We start from the raw sequence: 22,653 nt of genomic DNA on the forward strand, positions 1-22,653 counted from the left end.
ATGTAGCAGACGCTTTTCATTTTGTGGAGCGCATGACAGTCACGTTTTTCTTTCTTCCTATTCTGTGCTAAGTTAGGTTTTTTGCAGTTTTGAACTAGAATAGTTGTGTCAAATGTCCGAGTTGTTACCGTTCAGTGATGTTCAAACTAATCAAATACTGTTGATTGCTGGATACTTTAAACGTGAGCCCAAGAAGAAGGCTGGTAACGTAACAGCGGAATATTCAAGAATCTTACAAAGAAAAGCACGAAAGTACATCGACGAGTGGCTTATGAAAGGTGTCCCACCAGTTACGTTTGATAAATTAGCAAGATCAGCACCATGGATTTTTGAAAAGTTTGAGTTGACGAAGTCTGTAGTTCAAGAAAACATATCCACCCAGCCATGTCAATCGACATCAAAGCCAACACCTGTTCCAGGAAACACAACTACACTTAATGGTAACCCAATCTAGTACCGTTTCCTTACATTATTTATTATTAACAACATATACTTCATTAGGCTACCATACATCGCAGGATACTTATGGACAAGAAGGTGGAACGTCACACATTGCTGAACTGTTGTTTAGTGAAGATGATGATGATGATGGAGATGATACGTCACATGAATTTGAAGGAATGCCAGCTAATTTTTTATGTGGTGGAGAGTATTTGGAAAAAACACTGACTCTCAAGAAAATTTTACAGCATTTTGCAGTGTCAACGAATCAAAAGAAAAGTCATATGACATACTTGTTGAAACTGTTGATTGAATATCAGCCTCTTCCAGCCTACGACTCATTGCCAGCTACAGGCCAGCAGTTACTTTATATAGATGGGAGAGATGTAGTGAATCAAAGAAGCGCACAAACCTTGACATCGTCACAAACACCTAGCTCTACTGAACAACCGACGAGAAAAAAAGAGAAAACCGATGCCTTTACCCCCTGTTATAAATTTGGACGACGAGGGCAACTGCCTATACGTGCACTTTGGGCTAGAAAACGCATTATGTGGTGATTCTGTTGGCATCTATTTTAAACACGCGGATATCCTCCAGTATGCTGGCATCTATAGGACAAATCCTGAAGCTTTGCCCTTTTGTTTAAGAAACAAGGTAATTTTTGTTTTTATTTGATGAAACAGTTGGCAAAAAGTCGTTTATTTCTGATCTCCTTTATTTCGTTTTCCTAGATTTACAAGATGGATAAGAAAGTTGAAGTGGAGCAGGCCAAAGCATTTCTTCAAGGTCGTCGCTTGGATGACACGGACAACGCAGTTTTGATCTCTCGTCATGTGACACACTTTGAGGTGGATTTAAGTGCGGATGGAGTTCAGTTTTTCGACAATTCAGAACAGTCTGAATGCATCCCTATCTGTATGATAGTCCATTCAGTGAGTGAGTCTACTGATCTATCCAAGTGCAAGCGTATTTTACTTAAAGTGCGAAAACCTGTTATTATTGGCGTTGCTCATTGCAAAACAAAACCAGACGTGAAGAAATTCCTTGCCCCTTTGATTCAAGAATTAGTGCGACTTGATCCGACGAATCTGGATGACCAAGTTACTGCTGGTCGACAATTTACAGTGTCAATTCGGTGCATCATAGCCGATTGGCCTATGCGATCGTATCTTAAACGAATAAAGGGACATTCAGGATATTGGTCCTGCGAACGCTGTATTCAGGAAGGTGTACGATGCATTCATCATCCCACAGTGCCACTGAAATCAGGAGAAGAGCCGAAAACTAGTATTCAATTTTTGGAACTGAACGCCCCCCAAGAACTGATGAGGATTTTTTGTCATATTGTGAAAGCGATGAAAGTAGAGATAACCACATAACTAATGTTAACGATATAAGTCCATTTGTTGAATTGAATGTTCCAATGGTTACTGCATTCCCCATTGAACCGATGCATACAATGTATGCATGTTGTTTTGGCAGATTACTAAAGGGAATAGTATCAGTTCAAAAGGAGGGTAAAATAAGCAAAAATCTTTTGTCTTTAATAGATTCGAGACTGCGACTTTTCAAAAAGTGCAAGCCATTTGAGTTTGACAGATACCTTCGATCACTTAAAAATTGCGTAAACAAGTATAAGCATCATGAATTAAGAGATTTGTTGATGTACTTTCTTTTTCCAGTATTTAGTGGCATTTTGAGTGAAAAACAATTTAACAACTTAATGTTGCTTCAATATGCGATGCTCTTAATGGGAGGTTTTAGCCCAAACCCGGTACCAAAAGAGGATGCCTTGCGAGCATCGTGTGTTTTGAAATTTTTTGTTCAGCAACTTATCGATTTTGGCTATCCAATCAGGCCGACTACACACGCAGTTATTCATCTTCCGGAAGACGTTATTCATTTTGATTGTGGAATTGAATCTTTGAGTGCTTTCCCTTACGAAAATTTCTACAGATTCTTTAGAAACATTCTTTCTTCGGGAAATAAACCTTTAGAGCAGATAAGAAACAGATTAGTAGAAAGATCGAAGTATCTTTTGCCCACTTCTTCGGATGGGATGATCATTAATTCATCACAACAGCTTTTGTTGGGAAAAGAGCAAGAAATGAATTCTAGTAACAAGGTCGTTTTAAGTTTCAAAAATGGAAAAGGGCCCGATAAGGAGAAAAAAATCACGTTCCGCGATTTCGTTTTATCAAACAAATTCCCTAACAATGTTGCTCTAATGAAAAACGGAAATGTAGTCGTCTGTTCTGATATCATCGAAAATCCCCCCGAAAGTAAAGTGTTGCTCATCATTGGTTCCAAATTTTCCTTAAAAGAAGATGCGTTCCATTATCCTTATCCCTCATCTACCTATGGAACTCATATTGTTTCTAAACTTGAAAATAGAATAGGTGAATGGAATTTAAATTGCTTACAGGGGAAAATGTACGCATTGCCGCATAAATTAAGTGATTATAATGATTTGCCAGACATTAGAACAAGCACTTGTAAGTGGTTTGTAACTCCTATTCGTCACACACTGCCTATGTAAATTTTCTCCTGTCAAATAATACATAAGTTCTACTGTTTCTTACAACTCCAGGCGATTTATGTTTACATTCTTTTAAAAATCAAGCAGCATTTTTAAATTTTAAAGCAAGATTCTGATCATATGAATCTGCTGAGCACGTTGAGGAGCATTCTCATGAGTTGTATCTCATTTTTACAGGGATGGGTCTCATAACAAAAAAAGGACGGTGGAAAGAACCAGTTAAAAACTGAGTAAAACACGGTGAATAAAACCCGTTTCTCAAAATGATAGTGAAGGGGAAAAATACCCTTTTTTAACGGAAAAGTGAAGGTTCTTAAACAGTGGAAATCACTGAAACTGAAAATTTACCACGTTTAAGTACTAGGGCCGAAGCCAATATTTTACATCAAAATAGGGAGATTTCAAACAATTAAATCGGCACTATGGAGAATTTAACCCTAGCGAAAAAAATAGAGCATATACTATGATATGTCCTCTTTTTTTAGTGCAAAAATTACAAATAAATCTCAGAAGCGAATCTGTTCAGGTCTACTTTTGTAAGACACACTCTGAACATTTAAAAGTTAAATAACGTAATTAAATTTAAAAATTTTGAAACAAAAAAATTCCATAAAAAAGAGCGTGAAAAACTGAATAAGATGTACTTATTCAAAATTCAATAGAGAAAATAAAACTAATCTTAAATAAATAAAAATGAAAACGCGGAAAAAATCCTAAGTTACGGCAAAATGAAAAAATCTGATTTTCATTTTGCTGTAACTTTTTCCCTAATTGCGCAAAAAAAAATCCTTTGTCCAATAAATTTTAAACATATTTATTGATTCACTTACCAAATTTCAACGAAATCCGAGTTTTGGTCGCGCATCGGATTTGTCAAATCCGCGCGGATTGACCCTGCATCCGCTTTATCCGTGAAGAGCAAGCAAACGGAATCTCGCGAAAAGGAAGAGGAGTGTTAAAAGAATCTAAGAGACAACCAAATCCAGCTGGTGGAGGCAAGAATAGAGGCCGTGGACGTGATTTATCCACATCAGCTTGTAGTTCTGCGACTTAAAGAAGACATCTCCAAAGTGTCGAATAATATCGTCAACGTACAGGCCCATTATCGGGCGGAAAGGGAAGCATCGTTGAGTGGATTTGTTGGCTCCTTGCTTCGTCAGATACTGGAAAAAAACATTTTTCTATCAATAACTTCGAAAGTAATGAAGATACAATAAAAAAATTTTACTTACTTGTTGGTTGTTGTTGCATCTTTATAGCAATATTTTTTTTTAAGTTTTCCATTGAGAACTTTGGGAGTTATGGAATTTAGAAAATCTCGGAATGCATTGAAAAAATGAAAAAAAAACTGGGGTGAAATTGGACGAAATGGGTTGAGGGTTGGACAAACCCAATTTCTAACACTTTTCTCCAAGTTTCAATTTTGTAAAAACTAAAGTAAGAAAGTGTTCAATGAATACCATTCATGTCTGTGAAAATTATTTTAAAATTCCGTTAAATAATGTCAGAATTATATGTTTAAAATTGGGAGGGTATAAATTGGCCGAATTTAGGAGGAACCATAAAAATAGGAGGGACTTTTTCATTATCGCAAATCGATACATAATCGATTTTTGCAGTCACGCAAAGAATTCCGCAGTTTAATCAAATGGCGTCAGAAGTTGATTGATTCCCAATTGTATTAAGGAGAGATTCCTTTTTGCACACTAGATCCAAATTCAGGTAAGTTTACTCAAGTTTTTATTGCTTATTATTCAATATCTAATGTATTCTAATTCATTTAGGCCAGCTTGTGTATTGGTTATTTGACGACTTCACTGGCAAATACTTTCGTGTGTGAAACCGAAAGTTTTTCCGACAAGGGCATTATTTATGGTGAATCTCGTGTTGACTAAAGCAGACCGATTGAGTACTTTCAAGATCTCAACTATACACTGAGTTATATCTATTTGTTGGGTTTTGTATCAAATGGTCTAATGTTTAACTTAAATCATTGGTCAGTGTCACTCATTCTTGCTAACACTATTTGTCATAATCAATGTGGTAACTAATTTATAGTTTAATTACCCTTTATTATTTTAGAAGAATGCCGAGGACTTATGTGAGAAAAAACAATGAGAAGAAACCGGCTGAAGAAAATATTAGATCTGCCATTTTTGATGTTCTCAATGGTCGTTACACAATCAGAAAGGCTGCTTAAATTCACAATGTGAAAAAATCTACTCTGTGTTTTTATAAATCCCAACATACCTTGTCCAGTGTAAAGTTGGCCCAAATTCATCAAGAGAAAAGAAAAACCCCACAGTCAAATTTTCAATTTCAAACAAGAAGAACATCTTGCGCAGTATTTGAAGGAATGTTGTTTATACAACCATGGTCTGTCAATTCAAGAGACGAAGAAGCAGAGATAAGGAGATGGGACACGGAATAGGGAAAGCCGCCATGACACATTTTGGCCCGCCATCTAGCGGCTAATTCCCTCCCTTCATCATTAGCAAACGAATTCCTCAGTTTTCTAATGTCATCGAGCTGGTTTGTGTCAAACTAAAGTGTCAACACAGTGTACAAAGGTGAAATAGATAATATTCTGAACGAAATTTCTTTTATAGATTTATGTATAATATAAGCTTAGTTAACTTATTTCGTTTCGAGGTTTCTTTGGACACATTTTGGTTGAAAACTTTGATATGAGATAAACATCTGACTTTAAGGAATCTCAAAGCAACAGATTTCACAAGGTTATTAACGTCACATTTTTTAGAATGCTGAAAAAGACTAGGAAACATGGTATTTACATCAATAATTTTCAGTACTTTCTTGATTAACAGGGCAGCATAATCACACTGAGAAGATTTTAATCCTTGTGACAACATGACTTGGAAAACACACTCGCAAGCAAGAACAATTCTATACACAGAGTTTGAAGGTATACATATAATTCTATTCTTTCTTAAATTTGAAATATTTGCTGCATCTTTATCTAAAGGGTCTTCACTAGAATCATACAATGCTTTTCTGCACATGATGCAATCAAAGTGACGTTCAATTTTCACTACACAATACCCAGCAATGAAGGCAAGACATTGGTTTGTAAATGCATCATCAATATTTGAAGCGTTTAACTCTTCCTCATTACAGAAAATCTCCATATCAATCTCAATTTCCTCATCAATTGAATCTTTTTCTACGTGAAAATTCTGGTTCTCAAATATTTGTGATGGAACAAGTGAACAGTTTGATGATAAAGAAGCTGTCACGCCAACACTTTTTATAACGAGAAGTTTTCTCATTATATATTTCACTTGAATTGCAGTTGGGTTATTATTCAACCCACCCCTCAATCGAATAATGCTAAAGAAATGCTCGAGTAAATCTTGCTGAGTAAGTCTAGTGCATACATAATCTAATGGAAGAGGTTGAGTCAACAAATCCCATGCAAGTGCGATAGTAGATGGGATTGTTGCTGTAAAGCCAATTACAACTGATTTTCTCCTGCTGGTACTCACCAATTTACCCGTAGTAAATTGCAATGATTTAAGGAATTTTTGCAATCCTTGAAAATCTTTTTTTTTTCTGGCAGGTTTGAAATAGTAAGTGGTGCCCTATCGTTAACTTGTTTCGGATTCCAAGAGTTCAGCATGTCGAAAAGCTTGTTGAACTTACAGCAATACTCCTCAGTGGCCTCACTTCCGACAAACTAGAGGAACGAATGTATTGCAAAGCTAAATTAAGTAAAAATTGGTCTTGTAATGCATCAAAATTCAATTTTCACCTTTGGGTGTTTTAGTTCATCACGTAATTGGCGAAGAGCATCCGCAGTCGAGTTGCTTAAGACTTGTGCAGCAAGAACTACTTTCATCTTGTGTGCGCCAATGTAGACGTGGCTTTTGGTTAACTTGTTACCCAGACGAAATCCTTGGCGGTTCTGGCATTCAAATAGCTCTTCGATGTATGACCATTTCACAGCTTTATGGAAGCCAGGTATTTTGATTCCCTTTTTTGTTTGTGCTAATAAATTTCGTGCCAATTTTAACATATGGCAGGTGTCTATAGCATCACGTGAATGTCTTCTTTTGTCTTCGGATGAACGAATGTAGTCTTCATCGTGGCGTACTTCATGCGGCCGGCTTCTGTTTGCTGAGTCTTTATTCGTGCCCGTCTGGGAATGGATTTCGGTCGTTTTTTTGGAAACTTTATGTTTACCCCAAGAACATTTACAATCGTCATATTGGCCGCCAACCCGTTGAAAGTAACTACTTTTACATTTACGTCGAATTCTTGACAGGCGATAATAACATCGGTGAGGACTTTCGCTTGGCCTTGCCCGGTTAAATGATTGGTAAAGTAGTAAGCCATGGGCGATCTCAATTTGCCGTCCAATCCTACTACATAAAATACTAATACTTGAGTAGCAAGAAGTTGATGATCTGTTTCTCGAGTTGAAGGTTTGTCATCGGGAAAATCGGTAAAGCCCAAATATTTTTTCAGTTGTGGATCGTAGCACAAGGCCTTCCTCATTGACATTTCATCTAGGCTTATTACGGCGTCTTTTCCGTTCTTTCCGTCTGCAATATCCTTTTGTATCTGAGGCAATACATTCCTTAAAATACCGGAAGAGCAACCAACCGGTGCAAGGTAGCGTCGAAGACTCCGAACTGATGGTAAGGTAAAGATGGATCTCAATTTTTCATATGCAGCGTTAGAATAAAAACTTAAATTTATTGCCAGGTCACGGATGAATGAAGAGTATCTGCGACTTCCCACTTGTTGCCGGAATTCCACTTTTCGTTCAGAAAGAGTTGGTAAGCTGTTTCAGACATGTCTGTTTTCCTTATTGAGTTTTTCCCAGCTACCTTTAGATCGTGACATTCCTTCATGGACTTCTTCAACTGCTGCATTAAGAATTTATTTTGACCCTCTTTAACATTTTGTTCATTCTGGTTCCGGCGCTCACGATATAATAGGGCGGTTAGTTTCCTTTTTAGACGAAGATTCACTCCCTCAAGGTGATCGATATCACACTTGTACTTAATATGTAGTTCATGAATTTCTCTTTTAAGTGCGCCCAGTTGATTCTCGTAGTCCTGTTTTAAACTTTGGTTTTCTTCTGTAAGTCTATTCAAGTCATCAATAAATCCATTTATGTTGGGGGAAAAATTGACTACATCACTTAATGAAGCTTGTTCGGAGTCGACGAAACTCAAACCATCAACAGTAGAATTGAATTCGAGATTGTTGTCAGTTAGACTTGAACACCGCGTACTTGATGTTTCACAGGTTTTATCTAACCTTGCTCTTTTTAACGGACTAGCAGAATCTACGATGAGTCTTCTTCGAACAGAGGGTAAAGAAACCACGGGAGAAATATTATGTTGAACACTGTTGTTGATAGCAGAGCAGCTTACGTCCGATTCACTGTGAGATACTGAGACCTTAACAGGTGTGTTTAAATTGACGATATCCAACTCTTCTAGAGGTTCAGCTTCGGGATGTGCGTCGAGATCAATCGGATTGAGTTTACTGTTAGCTAATCTATTTGATTTACGTCGAGGTGTCCATGTCATCAAAGACTGATCAAAATGAAGTGAGCCTAACACAGAATGCTTTGAAGGTTTGAATCCAGGCACACAATATTTAAGCCATATAACCAGTCGCAAAGCGTCACTAGGAAACGTATGGAATGAAATTGATTTGTCACTTCTCTTTGATAAACAGTTAACAACACTGCAATTTGGAGGCATTTCAACTTTTACAAAACAACGCGAATGTGAAACATCACCTCTTGAACTACAGAGAACAACTGGTAACTGAAGCTGTGTATTTCTCAAGGTAACTTCTGTTAACAAGCACACCAAGTACCATTGGGAATAAACCCAAAACATCTTTTGATTCCTGGAATTTTCTGCATATAAACTCCGTGTGTTCTGAGTCATACCATACAGGAAATTCGTCTTTTGGTCCACTCGGGCGAAACCATGTCGAATCCCTATCCTGCCTTCTCTTTTGAAATTCAAATCATCCGCCTAATACATTTTAGGAATTTGTCTGCTAATGATTAAGGGAGGGCATTAGCCGCTAGATGGCGGGCCAAAATGTGTCATGGCGGCTTTCCCTATTCCGTGTCCCATCTCCTTATCTCTGCGAAGAAGCTCGTCTTATCATTTGCACAAGCAAACAGCGTGAATGTTCCACAGCATTGGCTAGAGAAAGAAGAAGCTTCCAAGAACTGGCTAACATGTTTTTTTAAACGGAATGAACGCTTTCGATTAGGAAACCAGAACCTACAAGTCAAGCCCGAGCTGCTGGGATTAACGAGCCTGTAGTCCAGCTATTCTATGGGAATCTACTAGGACTCTACGAAAAACACAAATTTCCGCCACACAGAATTTGGAACTGTGACGAAACTGGCAACCCTGCAGTTATGCCACATGTAGAAGTAATTGCGCGAAAGGAATAAAACAGGCAATCCTATTGTATTAAAGTCTATTGTGAATTCGACAAATACTTGAAGTATTTTTTTTTTAGGTTCAAAAACCGTTTCAGTGGAAAGAGGGGAGAATGTAACAATGCTTGTCTTCGTGAGTGCAAGTGGTTGCACTGTTCCACCCGTTTTCATTTTCCCTAGGAAAAAACCCAATCCAGAATTGGTAGTCCATTGGCCGGCTGGATCATTTGATTAGTGCATCATTCAGGATGGATGAATGGAGGATGGATGAACCAGTGCTGCTGCTCATGGATAACAATTCTAGTCACATTGAATACCCAGTAGTTAAATATGCCAAAGATAATGGAATTATCTTACTGATTTTTCCTCCACATTGCTCACACAAACTGCAACCTCTGGACGTTTCGGTGTTTTTCCCATTCAAACGATTCCTGAGACACTGCCACAATGAGTGGCTACAAGCTCATCCTGGACCACGAATCGGGATAAAAAATTTTGCTGGTCTTTCGAAAGTGCCTTTTCTTACGAAGATCGTTCCGGAAAACATTTTATCTGGATTTGCGAAAGCTGACATTTTGCCATTTAACAGAAGTATAATCCCTGCATCTGAATTCAGCTCGAGTTTAGTTACGGACAGACCGGGTAAGTATTATTTACTAATCTTTACATTTTTGAGTTATCTAACATTTTTAAATATCTTCTCGCTATTTTAGAAATCGCAAAGGCTTCCACTGCCACTGGGAATGCAGGATCAACCAAAGACGTTATCTGGAATTCGAATATAAATCTGCCAACCAGGTCATCTGTTGAGACACTTTGCGACAAGCCTTCTACTAGTGGTGATGCAAGTACTATTGGTAGCGCTACTTTTATTAATTTTTTTTTGAATTTCTTTCATCAACAAATTATATTAGGTAAAGAAATTCTGGCTCCGTCCGTAACGCGTTCGGAAATGTTTTTAGATACTATCCGGCCATTTCCTAAAGTTTGTCAAATACCAGTTACTCGCCGGACTTCTAGTCGATTAGGAAGTACCAGAATTTTGACAGATTCATGAAAAAAATGAAAAAAATTGAAAATGAAAAAAAAAATACAGTCAAACGTCAACTGACATCAACAAGTGGAAACACACCAAAACTAACTCGAAGCGTAAAACGCTTAAAGGAAATAACACGAAAGAGGAGTCACGGCGTGACAACATCCTGCATTCCGATGAAAATGAAGAACAAGAGGAAACTCCTACTCTTTCACGATCTGGTCAATTGAGTAAACGTCCTTTGAAATTTGTTGTGTAGTGAGAGTAATTGTCTGTATATGTTAAAATTCCTGTTTGTGATGGAACGTTGTATTTTTTGGACATATCTTTCGGTTCTTTGAACGCTCAATCAATTTACTTATATCCTGTGATACCTCGTCAGCACTTAACATAGCTCAAAAGCGCTTGTGTACAATTCTTTTTGAAAAAGAAGTTGTACAATACAGAAGATGTAAATCTGACGTTAGTTTTTTAATTGTTATTATTTAAACATAAATGGTTAGGCATTAAATAGTAAAAGAATCATAATTTATTTTCTTTTTTTTATTTAATGTTATCTGTCGGTCGACAGCAGACGAAAACAAAAATCGTGGTACTAAAGACTGGGAAAAAATTTCGGAAATTTTATAGGAAAGAAAAAGTACAACGACGACAGCAAACTAATTTCCGCCCCCTAACAGTCCGATATCAACCCCATTGAGATGTCCAAAATAACCCACAGCTGAGATCATCGGGGAAAACTGTGATATTGTTTTCGTTTAATACATGTCACATATAAAGATTACATAAACGGTAAATAGATGGAAAAGCTATTGAATTACATAAAATTTTTAATTGTTTTGGTGAAGTAACAGGCATAAAAATTTAAAATTCGGAAAAACAATAAACCAGAAAGAAAACCTCCAACTTACTTTTGTTTATGTTTTAGAAAATAGTAGAGAGAAATACGTCAAACGTCATCCCTAACTAAGAAATTCAATTTTACACTGCATATTTTGTAAAAGTTACTTTAGCTTCTAGTTTACATGGAAATTGATTACGTGAAGAGGAGGCTTATGAAAACGTATCCACGACGGTTCCACCCTCCGACGCCCCGTAGTATTTAGTGCCCTGTAACACTCCAAATATACGGTGTTTTCTGCCAAGACATCTGGAGAAGCCTGGGTCTTACCGGTGCATTTTGAAAATTGCTGAGTGTGCAGAATTTATGATACTCAACAACCAGGACAGATTGGAGCTGCTTTTCTCTCAACACATGTGTTTTGGGGGCTTCTACCCGTATCGGTTGTGGGGCACACTACCCTAGGGGATTGCCCCCACCCTCGACACTGCGACCTGTGTAAATCATCGGAACATCATCCCACATAGCACACTTCTGCCATCGGATGTCCGATTCATGGCCGAACAATCGTTTGATACCCATGTACTCTATCAGTAGTTCTAGGGATGTCCGTCGGATATTAACAATTGAAGTGTAAATGGATGTTCAAAAATTTGATTCTATGGACGTCCATCCAACAGCCAAGAAGATTGTTTAATGTTTTGTTTTTGAATGACAAAATAATTTTTTTTTACTAAGGTAGACTTCAATTTTCCACCACAACGTGCTTGGATTGGCACAAGGAAGGACTAGCTTGGGTTTGGGGGGGGGGGGGGTATTAGAAAAACTCTTGGCTTTTTATAAAATTTTTGAAAAATTTAAAAAATAAATTTTTTAGTGAGGAGTTAGGTTTTACGATTTCATTTACATTTTTTTATATCGAGGTGCTCGATAATTTGTATGAGCGATTCGTAGTGTAACAAGAACAGCAAAATTTAATTACTAGAATGAAAATAATTCTAAGTCTATGCAAGTTTTAAAAACTGTACTAAGCATATAATTATATAAGACAGCTGTTGGGCATCGCCAGCAGCAAACATTTCACAAGTATTTCACAATATTTTGATTTCGTAACAAAATATAGTTAAATAATTGTGAATGGAAATGTCAGAATGGTCAGAGTATCCGACTACGACGCGGGACACCCGGGTTTGAATCCCGTCTCGGGAAAGTGCATTTTCCTTATGTCTTATTTATAGCCAAAAGAAGTCCTTTCGGATGTTCTTAGAATGTCCGATGGCATGTTTCCAGGAGGTCTTGTAATATTCAATCGATACCCGAGGGACATCCAGTTCGGAGATCGGGCAGTTCCACGGATGTTCGTTGGATATCACCCTTATCCGTGTTGGATAAACTGCGGATGTCCGTGGGACCGACCGGTGCTATGTGGGATCAACTGCTCCGTGGTCCTCGAAGTTCCTACAAAAAACTCCTGCCTAAGGAAAACTAACGTCAACGTGGGAACATCAAGCTGCAACGTCAGAAATCCCTTTCTCTTATTTTCGTTTCATGTTTTTTTTTGTGGATTTCTGTGGACAGGTGGGCCCACTGTCACTTACAGTGCTGCCCCCACGGGCAGGATTGTAGGTGGCAAAGGCGGAAAGGCCTTCTTTGTTCATTGAGGTAGAACTTGATTATTGCCCCCCTTTTTTCGGTCAGTGTACTTTTTTAAGTCATAGATGAGGACATCTAGCCTACCTCCCCCGTAATTCTGTAATCAAGTCTAGACTCAGTCTCTCTCCCTTTTTTTCCAAAGCTGGTGTTCATTCACTTTTCCTCCCGTACGCAGAAAAATAAAGTTATTCAAATCCCCCCCGTCATTTTTCATTCATCTTGTTATGACGTGTCATTATGCTGTCTTATTTCGGCCGCTAGATGCGCCCTTTCCCCCCTTGACCTATGTTGCTTCTTCCATGACCTGCCTAACCCCCCTTTTCTTAGGTATAAAAGGCGACCACCCAGAGCGGGAGCTCAGCAGTTCCTGGAAAAGCCTAATTGACTAGAGCTCTGGTCTTAGCTGCCTGATTCCTAAGTTGAGAAATTGCCGCGAAGAAGTAAATACAAGTGTTCAGTTCTCGTTGTGAGTTTTTACTTCGTTACATTTGGTGTCAGAAGTGGGATCTGAAGTGTTGCTGCCCTGCCTGTGCTGCCTGGAAAGAAGTCTATCAACACGGAGAATAAGTATTAACTATCTTAATTAATAATAATAATTTTGTTAAAAATTTGTGTAAATTGGCTGATATATTTATATCGCCAATTATTTAGTTAAGTGTTCTTGTATATTGGCTGACATATTCATATCGCCAATTATTTAGTTAAGTGTTCGTGTATATTGGCTGATATATTTATATTACCAATATTTAGTCAGTGATGCGAACGTCATTTAGTAAATTACGTCAAACTTTGACGTAACGTCGTACGTTTCGTCATTTTTTGACGTTTACGTTGACTTGACGTATCTGTATTTAATTTTTACGTTTTACGTATACAACTTTTTCCCGCCTTTTCAAACACTTAATTTTTTCCATTCGGCAACAACTTTGTCCGAGGCTTTCCTCTGAAAAAAGTGCCAGTTCCACCGAAGATTTTTTAAGCTTCACCACAAATAACACAACAATTAAACCAAACGAGGTAGATTATTTTTTAGTTGATAAAGGTGTGAGCATGAAGATGCTTAATAGATATCCCCAAATCAAAAATATTTTTATTAAACACAATACTGCCATGCCAACTAGTGCTCCTTTGGATTGTCTTTTCAGTCAAGCTGCTTTAATTCTTACTGTTCGGCGGAACAAACTGTTTGATAGTTTTCTTGAAATTTTGATTCTTTTTAAAAATTTCCCTCGGTGTATAGTTATGGGTATTTCGCTCGGTACATAGTAAATCTGTTGTCAATAAAAGTTTTGATGTATTGCTGACGTAACGTCATGCGTTTGACTTATTGGAATAAGTGAGTTACGTTGACGTAATTTTTTTGACGTATTACGTATCAGTTTAAAATTACGTATGACTTATACGTATTTCAATACGTCACTAAAATACCGTTGACGTTCGCATCAATGTATTTAGTTAAGAGATTGTGTAAGTTGGCTAATATATTCATATCGCCAATTATTTAGTTAAGGGTTCTTGTATATTGGCTGATATATATTTATATTGCCAATTGTTCAGTTAAGAGTTCGTGTTAATTGACTGATACGGTAAGTATCGTCAATTTATTTAAGTAAGAGAGGTATTTATTAATCGTCTACGTTGATAAGTAAACGCTTCCTAGTGTTTGAAGTTTATAGTGGACCAGTTGATTGGGACACATTAGTGTCATCCTGCTAACATTTTTTGTATTAGTCCACCCACTAACATTTTAGAGAAGAAGAAGGCGAGGAAAAGGAGCGAAGGGCAAAGGAAACGGCGGAATCGGTATAATTAGGAGAAGTGGGAGAAACGAGTGGAAGAAACGAGAGGCCGCTGCAGCAGCTGCTGCTGGTTCGGACGTTCCCGCCAGGATTGTTGTTTAGTCCCTGACCCTTCAGAAGTCTCGGCTGTGCCGCGCTCATCTGCTGACCTAGACTATACCCTACCTGAAGCTGGCCCTTCAAACATTCCGGATTCAACCACAATCTATACGGCTAAAGTAGATCTCTCTTAATTGGAAGGATTGACGGTAGAAAAGAAGGCTTGCGCTTGCCAGAAAGAGAATAGTTTTTTAAGTGAAGAAGAAAGGGCTATATACGGTTTGTACAAAAAAGAAAAGAAAGAGTAGAAGAGCATAAAGTTAGAGAGAAAGCCATAGAAGAAAGGCGTTTGCGTTAAGCAAAGGAAAAAGAAGATAAAACAGAAGTAGCAAAGCAGACAGAAAGAAAAAGAACAGTCAATTCAAGACGGCAATCTCAGTTACCGAGGAAAGTTGACTATTTATTACCAATTCGTAGTATAAGAGGAGAGACCATTGCAAAAAGAGAAAAAAGAAGGGATAAAGAAAGGTGTGACCGCCTGAAGATCGCGGAAGCAACGAAGAAGAAAGAAGAAGAAGAAGAAAAATTGGAGAGGATGAGAAAGGAGATCACTTTTGTCGAATAGATTTCCCCATGGTTTCGTCGTTAATTTCACCTTACCTCGCTATTATAACCAAGTTCAACTGCCGTAAATAAACGAATTTTACAAAAGAATTGAAACATTTAGTGTCTTATTCTACTGATAGATACATTAGTGTTTTTGTAATTGTATTAGGAAGGAATGAGAGAGACCCTAAGGGTGTAGACTTATTTTATTTCAGCATTTTCAAAGATTTGAAGGTCATGTAGCCTTCCTCGGCCGCGGCACGCCTCCTTTTCCTCAAACTTATTCTGATCGCAGGCGGCCGCGTGCCGAACACAATAACATTGACGAAAGAAATACTTCACATATAGAGCACATTAAACGAAAGAGAGGACGAATCTTTCAGAGGCATAAAAAACTGACAGCTTGTCAGAAAAAGCCGATATAGGTGACAACATAAATTGAGTATAGCTTCTTGAGGGGAACACGTTGAGCAACAGGGAGAGGGACAGATAATTTTGGCAGGACGTTTGTTCACGTTAGTCGATCGGTGCTGCCTCCTGTCCGGCCTCTTTTGGAATGCCTTTCCGGCTGAATCCTGAGATATGGCAGGCACAAAATGCAACATAAAGCTGTAGGAATAGAAGAAAGGAGAGGGTGGGTTGAGGGTTGGGAATAGAGACCCTTAGGGTCTCTCTCATTCCTTCCTAATACAATTACAATTACCCATCGTGATCTCATAGCGATCACTCTGGTAATTTTCAATTGTATAGCGGAATACATTCAACTCGAGCCTAAGGCTGACTTTAAAGTTTAGGCATCGGCCATAACTGATGCCGCGAATGTTGTTGTTGTTTCGCGATTGTAGAATCTGCCGAACGTTGTTTGGCTGGCACCGGTGGTCTATTGATACTAGTACGATTTACGTAAAATCGCAACGCTTCTACTGGGCAAGTGTTTTGGTCGGGGCATGCTGATAGTGTGAACGATTGTAATGGTCCGCTTCGCTGCGACTTGCGAGGATTTGAAAGGGAGAATCTGACCGTATTTACAGCCAATTCTACTGACGCGAAAGCGATGAAGGCTAGCTCAGACACCCTTAGCAGAGTGGCGAGAGCTAGGAGGGTAACTAATTTCCCGGACAAGGGAGGCAAGGGAAGAAACTCATTACTGCCCAATGAGGACATAAATTGAAAGACACGGTTTGGGTCCCAAGTGAAATCGTAACGGGGTCTTGGCGGATTCTGATTGTAGCATCCTTTCAGTAGCTTGACTATGAGCGGCTGCTGGCCGATCGGTATGCCGTCGATGGCAGACAGAGTCGCTGACAGCATAGATCTATGCAAATTTATAGTACTGTACGATTTACCCGATGCGTGTAGATGGGCGAGAAAGGCTGATGCTAAGGCTAGATCACTACGCAGGGGATCGCAACTCCACTCCAAACACCAATTTCTCCAATTGACCCAGGCGGATTCATATGCAGCGTTTGTATTGGCACGGCTCCCCACCAGGAAAAGTTCAATAGCCGGCTGCGAAAAACCCTGCACGTCGTATGATCGCCTGAGAGTTTCCAAGCGGCTAAATTCAGAGAGCCGGATTCGAGCAGCGGGTAGGTTCGCCTCGTGCTGATGTTAGGAGCGCTGGTGACGGACGCAGGAGCCGGGGGATGTCGCATGCGTGCTCCAATAAAAATTGGGAACCAGGGCTGGCCTGTCCAGATGGGACAGATTAGTATGATCGACGCCTTCTCTCGCCGGAACTTCTCGAGGCATTTAAAAATTTAGGAAAAGGGGGAAACGCATAGCCGTGAATATTTTTCCAATTAACGGAAAAAGCGTTGGCCGCGATTGCCCCAGGCTGGGGACCCCATGAAATAAACTGGGGTAACTGATTGTTCCAGGACGCGGCGAACAGATCAGTATCCATCTTTCATATTTTTGAAATTAAAACGAACATGTTTATATCTAATCGCCAGTCACTAGCGTCGGCCTCGGCTCTAGACTCACGGTCCGCGATAGTGTTAAGCTCACCCGCAAGATGGACCACTTCCACCGAAATCTTTCTCGCTTCGCACCAAGCGGAAATGGCTCTGGCCGTGGTTGTGAGAGCGGCTGATCTCGTTCCACCGCATTTATTCACATAACTGACCGCCGTCACGTTATCCAAGAATATTCGAATTACAATCTCCGATTTATTAGTCAAGAAGACCTGGATCGCAAAAAATGCCCCTAGGAGTTCTAATTCGTTAATGTGTTTATCTTTATCTTGCAATGTCCCAGGGCCCCGAGTAGTAATCCCATTGCACACCACTCCCCATCCCGTCAGCGACGCATCCGAAAAAATTTCAAAATCTGGGTCGCGCAGAAAAAACATTTTGCCGTTCGCTTTTTCGATGTTGGCCACCCACCAACTGAGGTCCAGCCACGCGCTTGGTGACAAACAAACTTTAACTTCCAGGTTAAAGTTAACCCATTGCGCATTAGAAATATAAAAGCGTTGTAGGCTGCGGTAATGCGACTGCGCGAACGGAATGGCCGAAATTGCCCAAGAGAAGTTGCCTTGTATCGAGGCTAGTGTTCGTAAGGATATCCTACCCTCGGATAGAACCAACGTGCACATCTCCTTGACTGCTGCCGCTTTGCTGTCAGGAAGCGAAAAAGATGGGTCAGTCGAGTCTACGATTAAGCCCAAATATTCTATCGTTTGAGTAGGTACGATAATCGATTTTTTCCAATTGATCAGGAAGCCGAGCGATTGGAGGAGTTCAATAACTCTATTTATGTCCGACAACAGCCCATTTTTTGAATCGTTCAAAATCAAAACGTCATCTAAATAAATGACCAGCCGGATGCCCTGACGTCGCAAAAAGGCCATGATTGTTTTAAGAATTTTAGTGAAAATTCTGGGAGCGGGGGCAAGGCCAAAGGCCATGCAGTTGAACTGAAAAACGCGCTCTTTCCAGCGAAATCACAAGTACTTGTGGTGCGATTCCTTAACTGCTACAGTAAAATAGGCGTCCTTAAGATCTACTTTCGCCAACCAATCTCCCTTTCTGACTAGGAAGCGTACGGACTCGAGATTCTCCATCTTGAAATGTTGATACCGAATGAATTTTTTCAGCGGTTTCAAATTAACTATAGGCCTAAATTGACCTGGTTGCTTTATCTTTATACAAAAGAAAGAGCAAACGAAGCCGGATGATCCATCCGTAACCTCGGATATCGCGCGCTTCGACAATAACTCGCGCACTTCCGCGTCACAAACCGCAGACATTTCGGCCGACATTACGATCTGTGGTGGAAAAATTTTCTGGATTGGTTCGGAAATGAAATCGATAAAAAAGCCCTCAATGACCACTTCTAAGACCCACTGATCGGAAGTTACAGCAGACCAACGCGCTGCGAAATGTTTAAGCCTCGATGCTACCGCCTGAGGGCCCTGATGCGGACCCGGAATAAGGACGGGATTCAACGGAATCTCGATTTGCGGATAAGGCACAAAGGGGGGTTCTGGGGCCGTCTTACAAGGAGTCAATTGTTTAGCATTTTAAGCGACATACCTTCTTCCTCCTTGCAGCCAAGCGTTGCCACGCTGCCCACGACCACGGTCGCTTCTGCCCCGTCTGCCTTTTCCGCCACGGGTTGTCTGGCCAGCCCCGTACCGCGGAGGTGGAAATGTAGAGCCTGGTTGATTGACAAGGACGTGCCTTGTACTCGATCGTTTAGGAAAGCGTGCAGCGGCTGCAGCTCTAGCTGCTTGCGCCAAGGTATTGTCTTGGCTGGCGTCCGTCAACATGGCCTGTATATATCTGTCCGTAAAGAAAAACGAGCGTGCTTCTTTTCCAGATTCGAAGGCATCAGGATCGCGCAGCAGATATTCTGCTCCAGGCTCGGCGAGAGAGATCACAGCACGCCGGCGCCCTTTAGTAATGTGGAAGAAGGCACGTCCCCACTGCTGGAGAGCGGACTGTACCGGGCGTTTTAGCGATTCGCTATCCGGCAACGAATGCAAGCGAGCGTATAGATCGATTAAGGGTGGAGTGATATCCATGATTTTTAATTGCGCTTTAGTGAACGATTCTTCCGCTGCATTAATTGATCTAACAATGCTTTTGTCGGCTTTCAAAGGCACTCGGCGTGAAATCCAGCCATCTAGCTTGGGTGGTTTTAAAGAAAATTCGGCGTCAACGAACTCTAGCGGAAATTCTCTAGAAACGGACTTCGAGGTATCGGTCGATATACCCTTGGTCATCAAAGATGAAATCTCTTCCGAGATATCCTTTGAAACTGAAAGCGGCTGAGAGCCCGAACCACCGGGTAGGCTCACTCCTTCGATGGTTATCACCGGGATTGGGGCTACAGCTTCCGTCGGCGTAAGATTGACTACGACCGGTGCTGCCACCTCTACCTCTCCTCCTCCTTGTGCTGGTGAGCTGGTCGAACTAGGACGCCATGGACGGCTTCTTTTCGCTTGGTCCGAATTCACCTCTTCCTCCACCTGATGTTGAGTCACGCTCGGAACAGCGTTAGTTTCCTCGATGGGAGGAGAGGTCCTCTTTCCGCTCGATAAGGATTTGCCGCTCGTCGGCTGGCCTGTCTTACTCTTCGGATGAGCTGAGCCTGACTTATCACTCGGCGGAGGGGCTGTTTTATTGACTGGGGAGGGTCGTTTGCTTCGGGATCCTCGTCTGACGTGTCTGAACTGTCACGAATACGCACGCCTTTCTCATCACACGCAAAACCGCCTGAATCATGACGGCAACCCGTCCCTACGTTGTAATAGAAACCATCTTCTTCGAAACGATAGCAAAAGACCTTCGCGTCGTAACAAAGGCCGTCCTCGCTGTAGAAATAAAAGTCTTTGTCTCTACAATAGTAGCCCTGAAAGTCCTTTCGCCTATCGTTGGGGGATCGTTATACTCGACTGCTGGACCGTATGAATAATCGTCGCGATATTCTGTACGATGGTCGTAAAAACGGCCCTCGTGGTCCTCCAAAGGGGAAAAGAAACCGTACCCACTACTGGCCCACTGCGACAGGTGCCGAGGAAAACCAATCGGTGATCTTTCTCTTAACTGATAGCTGGGATGTTGGAGATGTGAACGAATACTCATCTCCCGTTCACGCATCCTTTCTCCCTCGGGTACAGTCTGGTCGAAACAGGTTACACGTGGGTCGTAGAAACGGCCCCTAAAAAATTGACTTGGCGGCCGGGACATGTTTGTCGAGCGATGTTCTTTACAACAGAGCAAAAGTAAGTCTGAGGAAAGGGGCGTGCCGCGGCCGAGGAAGGCTACATGACCAACAAACCTTTGAAAATGCTGAAATAAAATAAGTCTACACCCTTAGGGTCGAGCGGAATGTATTCCACTATACAATCTTCATTAGCCGAAGTACTTGGAAAGCAGAAATGAATTATCACAGCAACGCCTTGAAGTGTCTTGCATTGGTCTGGGCTTTGAATAAACTTAAACCATATGTCTATGGAAGAAGTTTCACTGTCTCTACAGACAATTCCGCGTTAAAATGGCTATTTTCAAAAAAAGATATAGACGGAAAATATGCTCGCTGTTTTCTAGCCTTACAAGAATTCCAAATTCAAATGAAACACATCAAAGGGCATTTGAATGTGGTAGCTGATGCCCTCTCTCGTTTTCCAGTCGGAGAACCTGAGGAAACAGATTTACCAGAAGCTATGTGTTGTTCCTTCATGGGAAGTTTTCATCCTCCTGAAGAAATCGCTCTTCTTCAACAGAATGATAAAGCTAAAAGGATCATCAGAATTCAGTTAAGAGAAAATAAAGAAAATGTAGTCTTTTCTGACGAGGCATTTGTTCTTAAAAAGGACGTTTTGTATCGTAAAAATCCGCTGAGAGGGAGGAAATACCTTTTAGTGGTTCCTTCACTTTTGAGACGAGAAGTCTTGAGTGCATTACGATGAACCCTCGGTTGGTCATATGGGAATTAGCAAAATCGACTTTAGGTTAGCTGAACGATATTGGTGGAAAGGGTCGTAGAAATCGGTGAAAGCCTATGTGTCTTCATTTAGAACTTGTCAGTTCAACAAACCGATTTCGAGCGCCATGGAAGGGAAGTTAATGTCCATACCCGGGTACAAGTTACCATTAGTGATTGGAACGTCAACGGTATTTTAGTGACGTATTGAAATACGTATAAGTCATACGTAGTTTTAAACTGATACGTAATACGTCAAAAAAATTACGTCAACGTAACTCCCCATATAGCACATTTCTGCCGTCGGATGTCCGAATCATGGCCGAACATCCGTTAGATATCTATGTACTCAATGGGTAGTTCCAGGGATGTCCGTCGGCTAGTCACCTTGGAAGTGCAATGGATGTGCGAAAATTATATTCTACGGACCTCCTTCCAACAGCCAAAAAGATTTTCAATTGTTTCATTTAAGGATCGGCCCCGAGCCAATCGGGGCGCTTTTTTGCAAATCGGGTTTCTCATTTCGGGCCATCGAGGCGTGGCTCAGGGTGGAAAATTCTTCTCCCCGAATTCAATTGGGGTTTGCAATCAATTGGATTGCAATCAATCGATTCATGAATGCAAAAAACATTATCGATTGACCCGATCTATCCGATAACAACCCCGATAATAGCTCGTTCTACCCGCTTGCCCCGATTTTTACTCTGAAACCGAAAGAACGGCATTTTTTTAATTGCTTCGGGGTAACGGGTTAACCTAAAATTTTTCCCCGCACCGCCCCGGTTGAAAAAGTGGCACCTCATTTCAACCCCAAATGCACTTTATCGGTGCGGGGCGGTTAACTCGATTAGAACTAATTGGGGCCGATCACTAAGTTTCATTATTAATTGTCAAAATTTCTTTAGAGGGGGAAAACTTAACCGTGTTCAAATTTTTCCCTTGAACGTATTTTTATTTGAAGTCCAGCATTTAAAACGAAAAATTTAAAAAATGAAGGAGTAATTATCTATTTGCCGGATGGTTTATTTTTAAATTTATTACAAAAATGAATAAAATATATGAAAGTCGTGAGTTTGTTTGCACAAGCTTTCCGTTTAGCTTACGGGAACCAAGCCATTGAAAATTATCTCACAGAAAATAAATATTATTCGGCATCTAATAATATTAAAAGCAAGTATACTTATGATAGGATTATAATTTCAAATAATAAAAAACTACTTTAAACTTAATAAATCATGCTGAAGTTTAAAATTCAAAAAATATTTAGCATAAATTGTTTAATTTCAATTTATACACTTCTGGTTTAACCTAAGTTCG

At 40.3% G+C, this 22,653-nt stretch overlaps 3 protein-coding genes and 1 pseudogene across 4 annotated transcripts; 2 read left to right on the forward strand and 2 right to left on the reverse strand.

Moving 5' to 3' along the window:
- Positions 1-10: 10 nt before the first annotated feature.
- On the forward strand, positions 11-1,823 carry LOC123469760. Of its 2 annotated transcripts, XM_045169045.1 has the most exons (4): positions 11-440; positions 502-1,007; positions 1,047-1,098; positions 1,176-1,823. In XM_045169045.1, exons 2-4 carry the CDS (start codon positions 916-918, stop codon positions 1,821-1,823), a joined length of 792 nt encoding a protein of 263 aa, XP_045024980.1. In that variant the 5' UTR covers positions 11-440; positions 502-915. The 2 variants fall into 2 exon arrangements, with proteins under 2 accessions (XP_045024980.1, XP_045024979.1); XM_045169044.1 differs by having other exon boundaries at positions 502-1,098.
- Positions 1,824-1,867: 44 nt separating this feature from the next.
- On the forward strand, positions 1,868-3,031 carry LOC123469759. The gene has a single exon (XM_045169042.1). The coding sequence runs from the start codon at positions 1,868-1,870 to the stop codon at positions 2,981-2,983; it is 1,116 nt and encodes a 371-aa protein (XP_045024977.1). The 3' UTR covers positions 2,984-3,031.
- Positions 3,032-7,030: 3,999 nt separating this feature from the next.
- Positions 7,031-8,905, reverse strand: LOC123469892. The gene is given in 2 exon segments (XM_045169241.1): positions 7,031-7,740; positions 7,743-8,905. Coding segments are annotated over 2 exon segments (1,833 nt in total). The 5' UTR covers positions 8,866-8,905.
- Positions 8,906-16,651: 7,746 nt separating this feature from the next.
- LOC123469893 lies at positions 16,652-20,600 on the reverse strand (annotated as a pseudogene).
- Positions 20,601-22,653: the final 2,053 nt, after the last annotated feature.

This window comes from Daphnia magna, linkage group LG2, assembly GCF_020631705.1.
Source record: "Daphnia magna isolate NIES linkage group LG2, ASM2063170v1.1, whole genome shotgun sequence".
NCBI classification, from domain to species: Eukaryota; Metazoa; Arthropoda; class Branchiopoda; order Diplostraca; family Daphniidae; genus Daphnia; species Daphnia magna.